Below are 15,423 nucleotides of genomic sequence, written 5' to 3'. Positions count from 1 at the left end.
AATTTAAATATATTAATACATAAATAAATAAAAATTGTATTCCCCATTCGAAATTTTTATTTCAACTTTTTTTATATGTTATAAATGACTTTTTATAAAAACCCATTTACAAAAATATTGAGTCATTGTTGGCCATGTGATTTTAAAAAAGTTATCCGTTTTTAAAAATAATTTTAACCATTGTTCTTGAAAAATAATTTTTAAAAATAAAGTAAAATAAAAAATAATTTTTAAAGAATAAATAATATTTGTTTTCATCTGTTCTTAAAAATTAAAAAAACGATATGAACCTATTTAACTATATTTTTTTAAAACTTATTTTTTATTTTTTAACTTGGAAACAGTTTTGAAAACAAATGGTCATAATTTTAATATGATTTATACTAATAATTCCGAGAATGTTTTGAGTTTGTACGAGTTTAATAAATGATTTGTGGGATTTTGATATAACGCTAAATTATTAATTTTAAAAAAAATAGATTTATAGGATTGAGATGGTATATCATACTCTTGAATGTGGTTATATTTAAGAGTATTAAAACATACATTTTTTGAGAAATGTATTATGATTTAATAATTTAAAAATCTAAAATTCAAGATGAAATCATAGGAAAAAGGAAAAATGAAAGAGAAGCCAGAGGAAAGTATAGGGTCACATGAATTATGGTAGAGCGAGGGACATTAGTCTTGTCGTTTGTTCCTATTAATAGCGAGTCTGTGAATCAAGCGGTGACTGTTGGGGCTTGGGATAAGGTGGTCCATTCAAATCTCACTGGTCAGTGGTCCCCACTCCCTCCTCAACGGATTTTTTTATATTTACACAGGTTTTTTAATAAATTATTTGTAAATAATAATAATAATAATAATAATAATAGTTGTAAAAATAATTTATTATTAATTTAGTAGTTAAAAAAATTACCATTTTATCTAAAATTATATTTTTTTGGACATAATATTTTAATGAAAAAAATTAGAGCATAATGCACAAAAGCATAACATAGATAAAATTTCACATAATTCGTCAACACAATACAAATCAAATACGTTTTTCACAAATTTAAATTGAAAATAAATTCGTATTGACATGTATAAACTATTTAATAAATAGGTCATTTTTAGATCAATTAATATAACATAAATTTGATCAAAATAAACTTATTTAATAATTTTATTATTAATTTAATTATATTTTTAAACCATTTAACACATCTAACTCATTCTAAACTTGTTTTTAATAAATGGATTGTTATAAACATTTTTTGTTATAAACATTTTTTGTTGAGATACTAATCACATTGATGCACGTAAGATCTACCTCATGAGGACTTAAATTATTAAATGGAATAGTCTTATATATGTGACCTGCTACTGGAAAAAAGAATTACAATAGCTAAACGATGGTGTGCAATATTGGTTCGTCATAAACCCCCGTTATTGAATTTAAATCCTCCATGAAAAAGTAAAATTTTTAACATATTTTGTTCAAATCAAAGTGAAAAATGGGATTGCTCTCTATGTAAAATTGGGATAAAATTGAGCCAAAAAATCCCGATTCAAGATAAATTCATGGGAAAGTGAAATCCCTTTAGGATCTACTCTACATACAACATGTTTAATAATTAGATAATATTTAAATTTATGTTTTTAATACAATTATTATTAAGCTTAAACACGACAGAAATTGATACCCATGGTCAAATGAAAAAATAAAAAATAAAAGTACAAAACAAATTTGCTCACTTTGTATAAAATTATATGTCTGTATATTGTATAACATTTGGGTGAAGCATCCTAGCACATGGCCACTAAAATGCATAACCATAAATTAAGTTAAAAAATAAAATAATAATAATAATAATAAAAATCAGATTTTGATAATATTATTAAAAACAATATTATTAGTTTAATATTAAACATGATCCACCCACCGACCCATGTCATGGAGTTTTGATACTACAAAAAACAAATCAGGTATGATATTTTATTTTGTTTTTTTACCTTCCATTGTGTTCTGTAAATCATCAAAAAAAAAATAAAAAAGAAGTCTATTGACTTGTATGGCTGTAGTGCTATAAGAAAGTAAAACGTCTCTGTTTTCGTTTGATTTTTGTGAAGCAGACCAAGCATCGTTTCAAGTGTTTCTGCTACTTCTTCAGGAAATTCTGAGCTCCGGTGGTGGTGGTGGTGGTGGTGATGGAGAGCACGTTGAAGGACATAAGAGATGGCGCTTCGGTGCTGGACCTGGACCCAAAGGCCACCGTGGGTGGTGGCGTTGAGGACTTGTACGGGGAGGATTTTGCCACTGAGGACCAGCTCGTCACCCCTTGGACTGTTTCCGTTGCCAGGTCTTGCATACTCTTGTTTGTTTGGGATCGTTTACTTTCTCTTATTTCTGCGTTCTTAGTTACTGACTTTGATATGTTTTTTCAGTTTATGTTCTGGATCAGTGTTGATTTGTTTTCTTTTCTTGAATTCAATTTCTGTTCCTTGTTCTTGGGTACTTTTTTTCTTAAAATTGTTTTGTGCTCAGATTGAGATTAAAGCTGATCTGGGTTGGATTCTGAAAGCGATGCCATAGTCAGATACTGATCTTTTGATCTTTTCTTTGTTGTGCTGAAGTGGGTATTCGTTGTTGAGGGATCCTCGCCACAACAAGGGTCTTGCATTCAATGATAAAGAGAGGGATGCGCACTACTTATGTGGTCTTCTACCTCCAGTAGTTTCCACCCAAGAACTTCAGGTTATATAGATGGTTGGCTCTGAGTTTGAAATTTTTTTGATCTGATTATTACTATCATTTCCTGTTAACCCTTTTCATTTCACTGAGCAGGAGAGGAAATTGATGAACTCTATTCGTCAATATCAAGTTCCTTTGCAAAAGTACATGGCCATGATGGACCTTCAGGTACCTGTTTTACATGGCCATGTTTGGTTGTCTCATGATAATTTAATTGCTCCATGGAATTGTACATTGCGTTGGATTTGCGCAAATCCATAATCTAGAGTGGATATAACAAAGAAGATCGGATGTAAAACAGTAAATGATTCTCAATCATGAATTTTAGTAAATGCCACCCATTTAATCTTTCGCCTCATTTGACTTGATGGATGCAAGTTTTGACTGTTTTGTCAATTAAGATCTGGGACTCACAAATCAAGTTATCTATAAAAATAAAATGAAGGATTTAGTCCATGGGACATCCAAACTTTTTGTGGGGTTGCATAGGGGTCAGATGGGGTTGTAAAATGCGAAGAGAGTTGTTAATGATCTTATTTAGAAGCTTGGATTTGAATTTTAAATGCTATGGGAGCAAAATAGAGTCATCTTGTTCAATGCAGTGTTCAAATGCTCCTTGTTGGGTGGCATTGATTTAATCTCTGCCTTTTTTTCGTATTTCTTTTGACTTTTAGGAAAGGAATGAAAGGCTGTTCTACAAGCTTCTCATTGATAATGTTGAGGAATTGCTCCCGGTTGTCTACACTCCAACTGTTGGTGAGGCTTGCCAGAAATATGGGAGCATCTTCAGGCGCCCACAGGGTCTTTACATAAGTTTGAAAGAAAAGTATGATTAGTTGTTTGATTTGTAATTATGTTCTCAAATTAAAAATAGCTCTGAATTAATATGCAAGTGTGACTGGATTTGCAGGGGAAAGATTCTGGAGGTATTGAAGAACTGGCCTGAGAGGAGAATTCAAGTTATTGTCGTCACTGATGGTGAGCGGATTCTGGGACTTGGGGACCTTGGTTGCCAGGTGATTGTACTGGGATTCATCTCTTTAAATTTATTATTGGTTTAAAACATAATTCATAAGTTCGAATAATATTACAGAAGTGAAATAGGGCTTGGATGAAAATTTTTAAAATGTTACCAGGGGATGGGGATACCTGTAGGGAAACTTTCTCTGTATACAGCACTTGGAGGTGTTCGTCCTTCAGCAGTGAGTATTTCCAGAAATGAAACTGTTGCTTTTGCCTTATTTTTGTTGCACTTGTTTCTTATATAAGTACTAACAGCCAAACCCCTTGAAAATTTTATTTCAAGAAATCCAAACAACATGATTAAGTTGCAAACTTGGACAGAATTTTTGAAAATAAGCCCTGAAAACACTGCCCCAATTTCCACTCTCCCATTTTAATCAAGAAAGTGTCTGACTTGCATTCACAGTGCTTGCCCATAACCATTGACGTGGGAACAAACAATGAAAAGCTATTGGCGAATGAGTTCTATATTGGTCTCAAACAACGGAGAGCAACTGGGAAGGTCATATGATTTGTTGTTTTGTCCTCCTTAAATGAAAGGATTGTGCCATCACTTCAATATTGAGGTAGTTTTGACAAATTATTTTCAGGAATACTCTGAATTTCTGCAAGAGTTCATGTCCGCTGTCAAGCAGAACTATGGAGAAAAAGTTCTTATACAGGTTAGTCATTCGTTGCAGTCATCAACTACAGTACATTCTTGATCATTAGATTGTCAGTATTTGAATTTTGTTCTTGCAATTACAAATATAGATCCTTTGACTGAATTTTTCAGTTTGAAGATTTTGCAAACCATAATGCTTTTGACCTGCTTGCAAAATACGGCACAACTCATCTCGTCTTCAATGATGATATACAGGTATGAAGTATTATAAAGTTGGAGCTTTTCATTAAAGGAATCTTTGCATTCTTCACTAATTTGTTCTCTGTGCAGGGAACAGCATCTGTGGTTCTTGCAGGGATAGTTTCAGCACTGCGGTTACTTGGTGGTACTTTGGCCGATCACAAATTTTTGTTCCTTGGTGCTGGAGAAGTGAGATCCTGTTCTCCACCCTTTTTTGTTTCCTTCGTATTGGTGTTTTTCCCCCCCTTGCTACACTGGGAGAAGTTTAAAAAGCAATGAAATGGAGCAGAAAATTAGATAAATAATTTAATTAATAAATGATCCAATTTACTTAAGATCTATTTCTTTTTCATTTTAATTTTTGACTTGATAATTGGACATGTTCTATGTTTATTTTCTTGAAAACTCTATATCCATTCCTCTTCATTGAGACCTACCCTAGTGATGCTGCATATTATCAGACATTATCATTGAAAAAAGTACATAATCAAGTTCATTTATCCCACCTTTGCTCCATCATGATTGCAGGCTGGAACTGGGATAGCAGAGCTTATAGCTCTTGAGATGTCGAAACAGGTATTCGCTTGCTACCCTATGCATGTTTAGCTTTGGTTTATGTAATTATAACATACGAATGTATGGTTATGGATCTGGAAACTTGGATGATATTCTCATTCACATTTAAATATTATATTATTTATCTAGTTTTGCTCATCTTTTGTAGACAAAATGTCCTATAGAAGAGACCAGAAAGAAGATTTGGCTTGTGGACTCAAAGGTAGTAGAATTTTTTATGAAGATCTGTTTTGGATGAAAATATTTTCCCTTTGACATCATTTTAATTTCAGTTTCCTCATCCTTTTTCCTGCAGGGTTTAATTGTTAGCTCCCGTAAGGATTCGCTTCAACAATTTAAGAAGCCATGGGCTCATGAACATGAACCTGTTAAGGATCTTTTACATGCTGTCAAGGTATCAAATCCTCTCAGTTTTTGTTTATGTCATTGACGGTTTAAGTGTTTATTGGTCCCTTATTATACACTCTTTACATCTTTAGGTGATCAAGCCAACCGTCTTGATTGGATCATCTGGAGTAGGAAAAGCATTTACAAAGGAGGTTATTGAGGCCATGGCATCCTGCAATGAGGTACCCCTCTCTCTTTTCCTTATATCAGATTTCAGTAATTATAATTCAATCAGAAGAAACTGAAATTTTTAATGACATGCAGAAACCTCTCATTCTGGCTCTCTCCAACCCAACCTCACAATCAGAGTGTACAGCTGAAGAAGCTTACACTTGGACTCAGGTAAAATGACATACGGGTTCTTATATATCTTATAACTAGATTGCAGAAGCAAGCAAACTAATCCTTATTTTCTGTCCTTTGCTGTTTTTTTTAAATGTAAAGGGTCGTGCAATTTTTGCTAGCGGAAGTCCATTTGACCCCGTTGAATACAATGGCAAAACTTTTGTTCCTGGACAGGTTGTACAACTATTTTTCAAGTATTTTGTAGTATAGCCTCCTCCACAGATATAGTTAGCCATCTAGGACTGAAGTTTATGTTTTCCTTGTCAATTCAGGCTAACAATGCTTACATCTTTCCTGGATTGGGTATGGGCTTGGTTATTTCTGGTGCTATCCGTGTTCATGACGAGATGCTTCTTGCAGCCTGTAAGTTGAGAACACCTTAAAAACAATCAAATCCATGAGGAAGTGAAAATAATGGGCTTTTACTACTTACAGTTCTGACATTCTGCATATAGCATACAAAGTTGCATCAAGCCTTGTAAATTTTTGCAATAATACTGTTAGAATGGAAAACCAAATGATTTTGACTGCACATAAAGATGCACTGGATTAAGTTTTTACTGTTTACATGTTTGTTGATTGTCTTTGAAACAGCGGAAGCCTTGGCCAGGCAAGTAACACAAGAAAACTTTGACAAGGGCTTGATTTACCCACCATTCTCCAATATCAGGAAAATATCGGCCCACATTGCTGCTAATGTAGCTGCAAAGGCATATGAACTTGGTGGGTGTCTTTTCTTGCAGATTTTCTTATATTACAAACACCAAATGCTTTCTGTTTTCAGCATCATTTATTTTGTTTCTTACTTTAATGCTTTTCTAGGTTTGGCGACCCGGCTCCCTCAACCTGAGAATCTTGTGAAGTATGCTGAGAGCTGCATGTACTCTCCTGTGTACCGCAGTTACCGGTGAACTGTTCTCCCAAAAGAGTTCCTATGGTCTTGGCCCATGGCTTGAAGTGTTGCTGAATTATGTTGTATCTCTGGTTGGTGTCTTTTCTTCTTGTGGTGTTCTAAGCTTTATTCCTGAAGCAGCGTGGTTTTGAGGAGTTGGAAGAGCTGTACCTAAATAAATGAAGTTCTTAGCTGCTGGTGTGTATCTCTCATAAGGTAAGTAGCTTCAAGCTAAAATTACTATCATCTATGTAATAATCTCTAAGGGGGTGTTTCAAAAGTCAGTCTCAGAAGTGCATGAAGTCAATGTGTAGCACTAGTAAATTCATGTAAACAGGGCTTGGGCCACACCTTAATCTCAGCTTTCATGCTTTATTTGTCTCTTTCCTATCTCAATCATTTTCATTTTTTGGTTTCCAACTCTCCAAAAGATGATCCACGCCCAAGATTCTAAATTAAAGGTGGGCAATCTTTTGGCAAAGTGACTATAACAATGACTTTTCATCCTTAGTTTTTTGGGGGTTGCTTTCGTGATTTGAAAAAAGAGTACACTATCCTTTATCACTCTTCTCATGGTCCTACCATATTGGAATAATTAGAGGCAAAAGCAACCAAAGTCTCCACTTCTAATCGTTTCACGAAGACCAATAATGCAATAAAGAGTCCAAGACAAGGGTGGTGTGGCTGGAGGTGCGGTATGCCCATTGTGGTCAGTCCCCGTTTGGATGACAAGGTGGGAATGGCGCATGGCATGTCGACTCTATCTATCAAAAAAGTAGAAATAAAATAAAAAACAGACGTAAAGGTTCGAATAAATAGGACCAATGTAGAAAGAAATGTCACTATTAAGTATAAAAAAATAAGACCTATCATGTGATTGAAAAATCTTCTAATCGTAGATCAAGGCTGTTGCTATTGTTCTAATCATAGGTCCAGAGTCATGGTTGATTGTCAATGGGATTAATTGGATTCTGCCTTCTATGTTTGCAAGATTTAAGGCGATATTACTATATAGGATTTGAGCTTCCTAACCAATTCAAAAAATTGGCTCTCTCGTGACGATAAATTAGTACAACTATGATCCGTTTAATCACTGAGATTAAAAAATTTTGACAGGGGTAAAGTGTCTTAATGTGCTGAAAGAAAGGTTTCTTTAAGTTGATGTCTGGAATATTCTACTGGCAGATCTGCACACTGCCACCTCCAGTACACCCTGTAAATTATAAATATGTCAAATATTTTTCTTGCAATTTAGGTTTAACTGCTCCAGCATCATGTAACAGAATGATTTACATTTAAGATTGGTCAGTCCACTTTCTTTATTTACCGAACTGGCCCAACTCCCAAGGCCGAAATTCTTCCTATATATCAGGGGGGAATGAAAGAAAGAGTCTTACTACTCTGTAAATCATCAATGATGGGAACAAGGATTACATTATTATGTAGGGACGATGCTCAACCTTTTGAGCACATTGAATTGGAAGGCTATTCAGGCAAAAAGGACCACTGCCATTAATACACCTTCCCCTATCCACTATAACTTAACTGAATCATTATTTCATATAAAGGTACTAGGCAGCTTGACTCCCAGCCTCCCAGAATGGAAATTTCATGGCAAATTTTTTCAAGCTTGATGTTTAGTGTACAAATTCAGATCAGCATGAGTATCCTTGTAGCGCTGGGTCAGGTAAGTCCCACATTTGACTGGAGGAAATCTGGCAGAATAAAGGTATAATTCAATATGGTTAACAAGAAAGTGTACAACAGATATAACGTCTTAATACCTTGCAGTTTATGTATTTTGCAACTGCCACCCACCTGTTCACATACATTTCTGGGTGGCATCGGGCATCATAGATGAAAAAGTAGTTTGTGTACCCTAACTGATAGTCTGATACAATTATCCATGCACAATGTTCTAGCATTCAATGTGCATGAAGGGTTCAGTGTAATTCGAATATCGGTGTTTACAGCCAAATCATAGTGATTAAAAAAGAGAGAACCCAATGATTAGATACTTATATTACTTGGTGGTTATGAGTTATGACTGTTGTCTAGAACGTTTCATGGAAGAGTGATGCTAAACTATTCCTGTACAGATAACAAATGTGAAATATCAACAACTCAGTGTGTGACATAGTTATAAAATAGTCCTTAGGATGATAATGCAAGTAGGGCACAGTGACTTGTTCCAATAGTAGACAATGTTTCATGTTGTACTTTATGACAGTTCTAAACACGTTAACAAAATTTCTGGATGTGGCTACTTACTTGGGAGGGTTTTTATCTGACTTGCAGGTTGGCAAGCATTCAACAAGACAATCATGACTAGGTTCCACAAAGTAGGCAATCTGCACAAGAGATAGGAATGAGATACATAAACTATATTTTCTCACCAAAGTAGTGTAATAGAGATACTTAAACACATGCCAGATATATTTGGAAAGACAAAGCAAAAAAAAAGAGTCTGGAAATAGAGTAGCAATGTAAATAGTACTTGAAATTTTGAGCAAAAAATGATATGTATTACCTTGTGGCCCAGAAAGAACCAGAATGCCCTGACCAGGCTAACAAACTCTCTTGTCAGCAAGACATTCAAACCCAAAAGTTCAAAACATCCTTCTAGTTTACATTTTTCTTCTCAGAACTTACAATCAACCAAGAAATCATTTCCAAAATGTTTGGCTAGGTTAATGAAAGATCAGAGGTAGAGAACTGACTAGGTGATTAAAAACCTGGGCATGAAATGCAGATTTGGCCCCATTGTCAACACTATTGCCAAATAGTGCTGGGGCAACAAAGTTCCAAGGGTTTCATAAATTTCAGTGTTCATTAGTTTTGTTTTATCAGAATTTCAGTATTCATTAGTTTACCTTCCACAGCCACCATTCCCACAACTAAAACCACAGGAGCAACAGTTTTGATATCATAAATTAGAGAACAAAGAAGATTTAGTTCAGTTGAAACTTGAAATGCATTAGACTTTCAAGTAACTATTCTAGACAACAAAAATTTCCACTTTTGAGCCTTTATTACACACCCCTAGCAAACAGATAAATTATAAATGCTTATAAATGGATTTGCAATGGTAAATGTTGATGTGGAAAAGAAAAATAGATAACAAATAAATTTAAGGCATTAAACATGGTGAAAGTATGAGATCATGGAATTATGGAACTATGAAACAACCTTTAAGAAACAATTATCATCTCCAATTACCAACATTGCAATTACATAAAATTCAAATACTTGCAAGAGGCCTTACAGAATATCTCTCTGGACCATGCACTAGAACCCGGTGCAATGTGGACCTGGATACACACAGGAAGAGAAAAAAATGCAGGTTACATATTGCATGAAGTAAAAACCAAAAACTCTCATGAAGAGATCTTGAGACATGGACTCAAAAATGACATGAAATAAAAAATAGAAAGAATGGCTGAAGTATGTTGAGATGATGGTAATGTAGTTCCTTGAGAATGAAACTGTTTTCCATTTGTTGACTTTTGTAGGTTAAAGTTGCAAGTTGATTTCCTTTTCTTTTTTTCCCTTTTTCTTTATCTCATGTGTACATCAAAGTTTGGCCTGTTTATTATAGTGTCTTTATAGTCATAAAAGAACTTGAAGAAAGGAAAAAGTTGAAATACACTAAAAAGGATATTTAATAATTGTCTGATCAAAAGCTTTAAATGGGATAAACACAAAGTATACCTCCTCAGGGAAGCTAAATCCTCGTTAATTTAAATTTTTGAAGGCAGTAGTTAGGCATGAGATTTATGTAATATCTATTACTTCAAATATAGAAGAAAAATCAAATTTAGAGAGTTTAGTATGGTCATGAATCTGATAAGTTCCTCCTATATCCTCAACCAAGAGGAAGATTCCATAAGGAATCATAAACTAACCACAGGAAACTAGTTTATTTTGACAGTTGGAAGATCAAGGTCATTTTGCACGAGACTAACAATAAAACAATAGCCATTTGGATCCCAGGTTACAGCTATACAGGAATGTCAAACATCATAATTGATTATAAAAATAAAAATAATTTTTCATTAATGCAAATAACAATAAAAATGACCAATAATCCAAATATTGTAAAGCTCCTAAAAATCCAGAACACATCTCTTATTATCAAATGGAACAGAAAAGCATTTTGGACCATGGTTACCACCAAGAAATGCACATTACTTGAAAATACAGTTGCTCCAGCGCTCCAGCATATCACCAAGATTCACTATAAACGCTCTGGAAGTATAAGACGGGCCATCAAAACAGTAATGACACAATCAGGGAATGTTAATGTTCAGAGTAATATAAAGAGAAACCAAATTGAAAGAAGAAGTCCAGGCCAAGTACTGAAGTAGAAGTATTCTTACACTATAATCAATAATTGACAATACATTATAACAAGAAAAAAAAATAGATAATGAAGGTAGAGGTAAAATTTTCTTTTGGAATTTTGTTTCTGAAAAATATATATATATATTTTTAGTCCAAGAAGAGGTGAAGAGTTGTGAGGTTGACAATGAGGTCAAATTTGTTTTTTGTCTTTTTGATGCTTGGAATAAGGTGTCTTTATGTGCGTGCGTGTCTAAAGAGAGGTAAAGGAGTTATCAGGTTCAAAATGTATTCCTAACACCTAATCATGAAAAATGAAAACAGGATCCAGGGAGAGCCACTTGTTTATGCAATAGCACACTATAAAATCTGGGTTTTTTCATCTCAATAAAATATTTCCCTTTTTTGTTAATTGGCACGTGTTATAGAATTAGACATTCCTGTTACTTAATGGTAGCTTAACTCCAGTATTTGAATCTGGGTCAACCTATGAAATGGAAGAAACTATTAACTTTGGGCTTTAAACTCCAGAATGAAACAGATGAGAATATGCAAGCCTAAAATGAATACACACACAAACACAGATAGTGGGGCAGGAGTCTGGGGGAGGGGGGGCATAGAGGTTGTTTGGTGTGGTTTTGGAGTAAACACATGTGTGCACACGCATACAGATTTTGGATGGTTCTTGATCAAATATAGGTCACCTGTTTTCCAGCTCTATATATCCAATAGATTGTCCAATTACTCACCCTTTTAATGGCGCTACATATTCCCATGTCTGAGGTCTAGCGTCCTTATCCTTGCATATCTGCAATGAATTGAAAAGTTTCAATTCACTTCCAAAATTATGTGAAATACAATTGTAACATAGCTTAAAAATTTTCTGCAGAGTTCGTACTTGAAGTCCTAGGACATCATCTGTTGCCAAGAGGGTAATCAGGCCATAGTCAGAATGTGCACCTGCTCCATATATTCCCTTCAAGGGATCAGAGATTTGACCTGATGGAAAAAGGGGAAAACCCATCACGATATGAGTTATATACAGTTTTAAATGGTACAAGTTTGATGATAGAATCCAGTGACCTTCAATTTGATTTCCACCTTCATAATGCAGTAGGCGCAAGGTTGCAATAGGGTCACCAAGCATTTCTGGTTTATCAAAGAAATCACGTTCAAGGTCAAGGGCAAGAGCTATGATCCGTGCAACTGCTTTAGCCACCTCACTGAATGCAAATAAAAGATAAGGTAGAGAAAAATAAAATTTAAGAAGCATACATTATAGAGCACACAAGAAGTTATCCTCTAGAGTTCAGAGTTTGTGATGTAAATAAGAAAATAGGACAAGCACCAAAACCATGGAACATAAAAGTTGCCATCATTTCCTAATCACTAAGAAGAAAACTCATGTACATTTGGGAACGGATGCATGTGCATATAAGACATAGTTTCATTAAATATGTTATATTTGCAATAACTTATTAGAAAAGAAAAAGTTGGGCAGAACTTACAGCGCCTCTTGATGGAATTTCTCCATAGTCTGCCTCCATTCTGGCAAGCGATCTACTCGACAATGAAAAAAAATCTAAAATTGTTAGCGAAATTTAGAATGATCAACCTCAAGCAATCCTTGACACGCTTAGACAGTCTAAGAATAAATCAGACGAAACACCCCACCGCCTAGTCCAAATTTCCGAAAACAAAACTCAAGGTTATTCAGGAAATTACCTGCAGCAGGCCAGACATTTGGCCCGTAAAAAGGCTTTTCTGATTTTGGATCATGTTCGGGCACTTCAACACCAATATAATATCCCTCCTTGTAATCCCCTACAACCAGATAACAAAACAATTTGTATCATTCACGAATCTTCAAATCGAAAAAATATCAAAAGAAGTAGAAGAAAGATGTTACAGTATCTTCAAACAATAATTCATGCATTCAGAACAATGAAACCTTCAGAGCCATTCACTGGCACTCTGAGCTATCCACCAATGATGCTGACCAACAATTGAATAACATATGAAAATTTGAATAACGCATGAAAAAGAAAAAGGAAGCGAACAACCAACCATTCACTTGATTTTCAGGATCTAGAACTTCGTCGAGAACAGGAGTGTAGCCTCGATGCTTCTCGTTCCTTAGGTGCTTCATTTTCTCGCTCAACGGCAAAGTGAAAAACCTTTTGCTTTGGGCGAAAACCTCGTCCATAAATTCCTGGCTGATTCCGTGATTGATCACATAGAAGAATCCAGAATCCAAACATGCCTGAACCACAAAGCACAAACTAAGATTAAAAAGTTTTCTTCTCTTTCTCCCTTCCCTTCCTTCTTTCTCCTTTCTCGGCAACCAAACGGAGGAGCTTGGATACAAAACGCACCTGCTTGAGTAAAGAAACGGATTTGTGAATGTCTGGACTGGAGAGATCAATACAGTTGAGCACTGAAAAGCTCTGCCCCCGATTTTCCATTTCCCGTAAAACAAATTCCGATTTCCTAGAACCACGTATTTTGAATTGGGAAAAGTATGTTTTGGCCTGCCAAATAAATAGCATTTCCAAACCCAAGTTTTGGAATTCCATGGAATTCCAAGGTCCCTATGGATTGTTGTGCGCACTGTGCTGTGTGAGTTTTTTATGCCCAATTTGCCCTTGCCTAATTTCCACGTCAACATCCACGTTGCATAGGCAGAAGGGTTAAAAAAAATTAATAATAATAATAATAATTACATTCTAAAAATTTTCAAACATTTCTCCCTGGACTTCCTCTCCACCCAATTAGAGTGTCCATTTGAAATTTTCCGATTTCCCTAAACAAGATGGGAAATCTTATTTTAGGAAATTGAAATTTTTCAATAATTCAAGAAGGAGGAAAGAGAGAAATGTTTGAAAAAAATGTAAAATATAATAATAATTATTATTATTATTAATTATTTTTGAAAAATTAGGAACTTTCATATGGACACCCTGTCAGGGTGGTGAAGAAGGAGAGAGAGAAGTGTTTAGAAAATTCCATACTGTAATTATTATTATTATTATTTTTTAACCCTTCTACTTACCATGCAACGTGGATATTGACATAAAAACTAGCTAAGGGCAAATTAGGCATAAAAAACCCACTCTGTACGCGAAATCTTGGAATTCCAAATCTTAGGTTTTGAAAAGCTATTTATTTCCAAATTGACAAGCAAAACATGCCTTTCCCTTTTGAATTCCCGGATGGAAGAACAAGTACGATGCTGTTTGGTCTTAGCAGCCTCCACCTGTCCCACATTTCTTTTGTTTCACAACTTTTTGTACCCTAAGAAATCTTGCCCGTAAGAAGCAGCCAGATTTTCACAAAATATTCTGGATATATGATTTTATTCATTTATTCGTAATTATCATAAGCTCTAACCATATATTATAAAATCTATATTCATTATGAGCCCTCGGCATCTTAAATTCCTCCTTAGCAGAAAAAAGATTAAGATATAATTCATATTAAGATTAAGATTAAGGTGGTATTTGTTTTTTTATTTACTTCTAAATAGAATTTTAATATTTAATAATATTAAATATTAGGTTATTTATTTTTTTAATATTTTATTTCTATCAAGTATTAAAAAATAAAGAAAAATCAATATGTTATTTTTTTTATTTAAGAAAAGTTACATATTTTAATTTTTTTGTATTTAATAAAAAATTTATAATAAATTATAAAAAATAGAAAAATAAACTATGTAAATTTTGAAAATAAAATATTTTTAGTAAAAAAACCAAAAAAACAAACACCATCTATGATTAATTAAGTAGTGTTTGTTTTTTACTTAATTTTAAATAAAACTTTAATGTTTAATAGTATTAAATATTAAGTTGTTTGTTTTTGTAATATTTTATTTCGATTAAGTATTAAAAAATAAAGAAAAATTAATATATTATTTTTTTATTTAAAAAAAAGTTATATATTTTAGTTTTTTCTATTTTATAATAAATTATAAAAAAATAAAAAATAAAAACAAATTATCCAAATTTTGAAAATAAATTATTTTTAGCAAAAAATCAATATAAAAGTACGAGTGTACCCCACTTAACAGAAAAAAAAAATCCATAAGGTCCAAAATTCGTGGTTGACTGACTAATGGTCATATCGCCATAGTCATGGATCACCCCCACCCCCATTTCTTTACCTTCGTCGGCCATGGATAATGACATTGATCACCCACTCTATTCTTTGCGTTTTTTACTTGTATAGCACGTTAACATAAACTAAGATTTTATTGATTAGGTTTTTTCTTCTCTCTTC

At 33.9% G+C, this 15,423-nt stretch overlaps 2 protein-coding genes across 5 annotated transcripts; one reads left to right on the top strand and one right to left on the bottom strand.

The window, feature by feature from the left end:
- Positions 1 to 2,147: 2,147 nt before the first annotated feature.
- Positions 2,148 to 7,222, top strand: NADP-ME (malate dehydrogenase (NADP+)). The gene is given in 19 exon segments (NM_001281213.1): positions 2,148 to 2,345; positions 2,620 to 2,740; positions 2,831 to 2,905; positions 3,412 to 3,563; positions 3,648 to 3,753; positions 3,874 to 3,939; positions 4,167 to 4,262; positions 4,351 to 4,422; positions 4,536 to 4,619; positions 4,695 to 4,793; positions 5,133 to 5,180; positions 5,329 to 5,382; positions 5,476 to 5,574; positions 5,660 to 5,749; positions 5,832 to 5,909; positions 6,012 to 6,086; positions 6,185 to 6,275; positions 6,507 to 6,635; positions 6,735 to 7,222. Coding segments are annotated over 19 exon segments (1,776 nt in total). The 5' UTR covers positions 2,148 to 2,193; the 3' UTR covers positions 6,824 to 7,222.
- A 961-nt stretch (positions 7,223 to 8,183) lies between these two features.
- Positions 8,184 to 13,753, bottom strand: LOC100244088 (2-oxoglutarate-Fe(II) type oxidoreductase hxnY). 4 transcript variants are annotated; one of them, XM_002283672.4, is made up of 11 exons: positions 13,521 to 13,753; positions 13,213 to 13,408; positions 12,871 to 12,969; positions 12,654 to 12,705; positions 12,229 to 12,368; positions 12,044 to 12,144; positions 11,895 to 11,953; positions 10,996 to 11,052; positions 10,070 to 10,115; positions 9,076 to 9,155; positions 8,184 to 8,519 (listed from the first exon to the last, which is right to left on the bottom strand). In XM_002283672.4, the coding sequence occupies exons 1-11, from the start codon at positions 13,719 to 13,721 to the stop codon at positions 8,429 to 8,431; spliced, it is 1,122 nt and encodes a 373-aa protein (XP_002283708.2). In that variant the 5' UTR covers positions 13,722 to 13,753; the 3' UTR covers positions 8,184 to 8,428. The 4 variants fall into 4 exon arrangements, with proteins under 4 accessions (XP_002283708.2, XP_002283713.2, XP_019078621.2 ...); XM_002283677.4 differs by having other exon boundaries at positions 12,247 to 12,368; XM_019223076.2 differs by lacking the exon at positions 10,996 to 11,052 and having other exon boundaries at positions 13,521 to 13,732.
- Between the last annotated feature and the right edge of the window lie 1,670 nt (positions 13,754 to 15,423).

The sequence above is a fragment of the Vitis vinifera genome, chromosome 11 (assembly GCF_030704535.1).
Source record: "Vitis vinifera cultivar Pinot Noir 40024 chromosome 11, ASM3070453v1".
Taxonomy (NCBI): Eukaryota; Viridiplantae; Streptophyta; class Magnoliopsida; order Vitales; family Vitaceae; genus Vitis; species Vitis vinifera.
The sequence above is the reverse complement of the archived record's forward strand: the minus strand, read 5'-3'. Positions and strand labels throughout refer to the sequence as shown.

Bases quoted from the DNA above. Each gene is read 5' to 3' on its own strand.
- LOC100244088 (XM_002283672.4), bottom strand. From the start codon at position 13,721: ATGGAATTCCAAAACTTGGGTTTGGAAATGCTATTTATTTGGCAGGCC. The intron at 10,116-10,995 runs GTAATGTGCATT...GTGTGTATCCAG, and splicing joins TGGAGCAACTGTATTTTCAA to GTCCACATTGCACCGGGTTC. The intron at 9,156-10,069 runs GTAAGGCCTCTT...TCTCTTGTGCAG, and splicing joins ATGGTCCAGAGAGATATTCT to ATTGCCTACTTTGTGGAACC.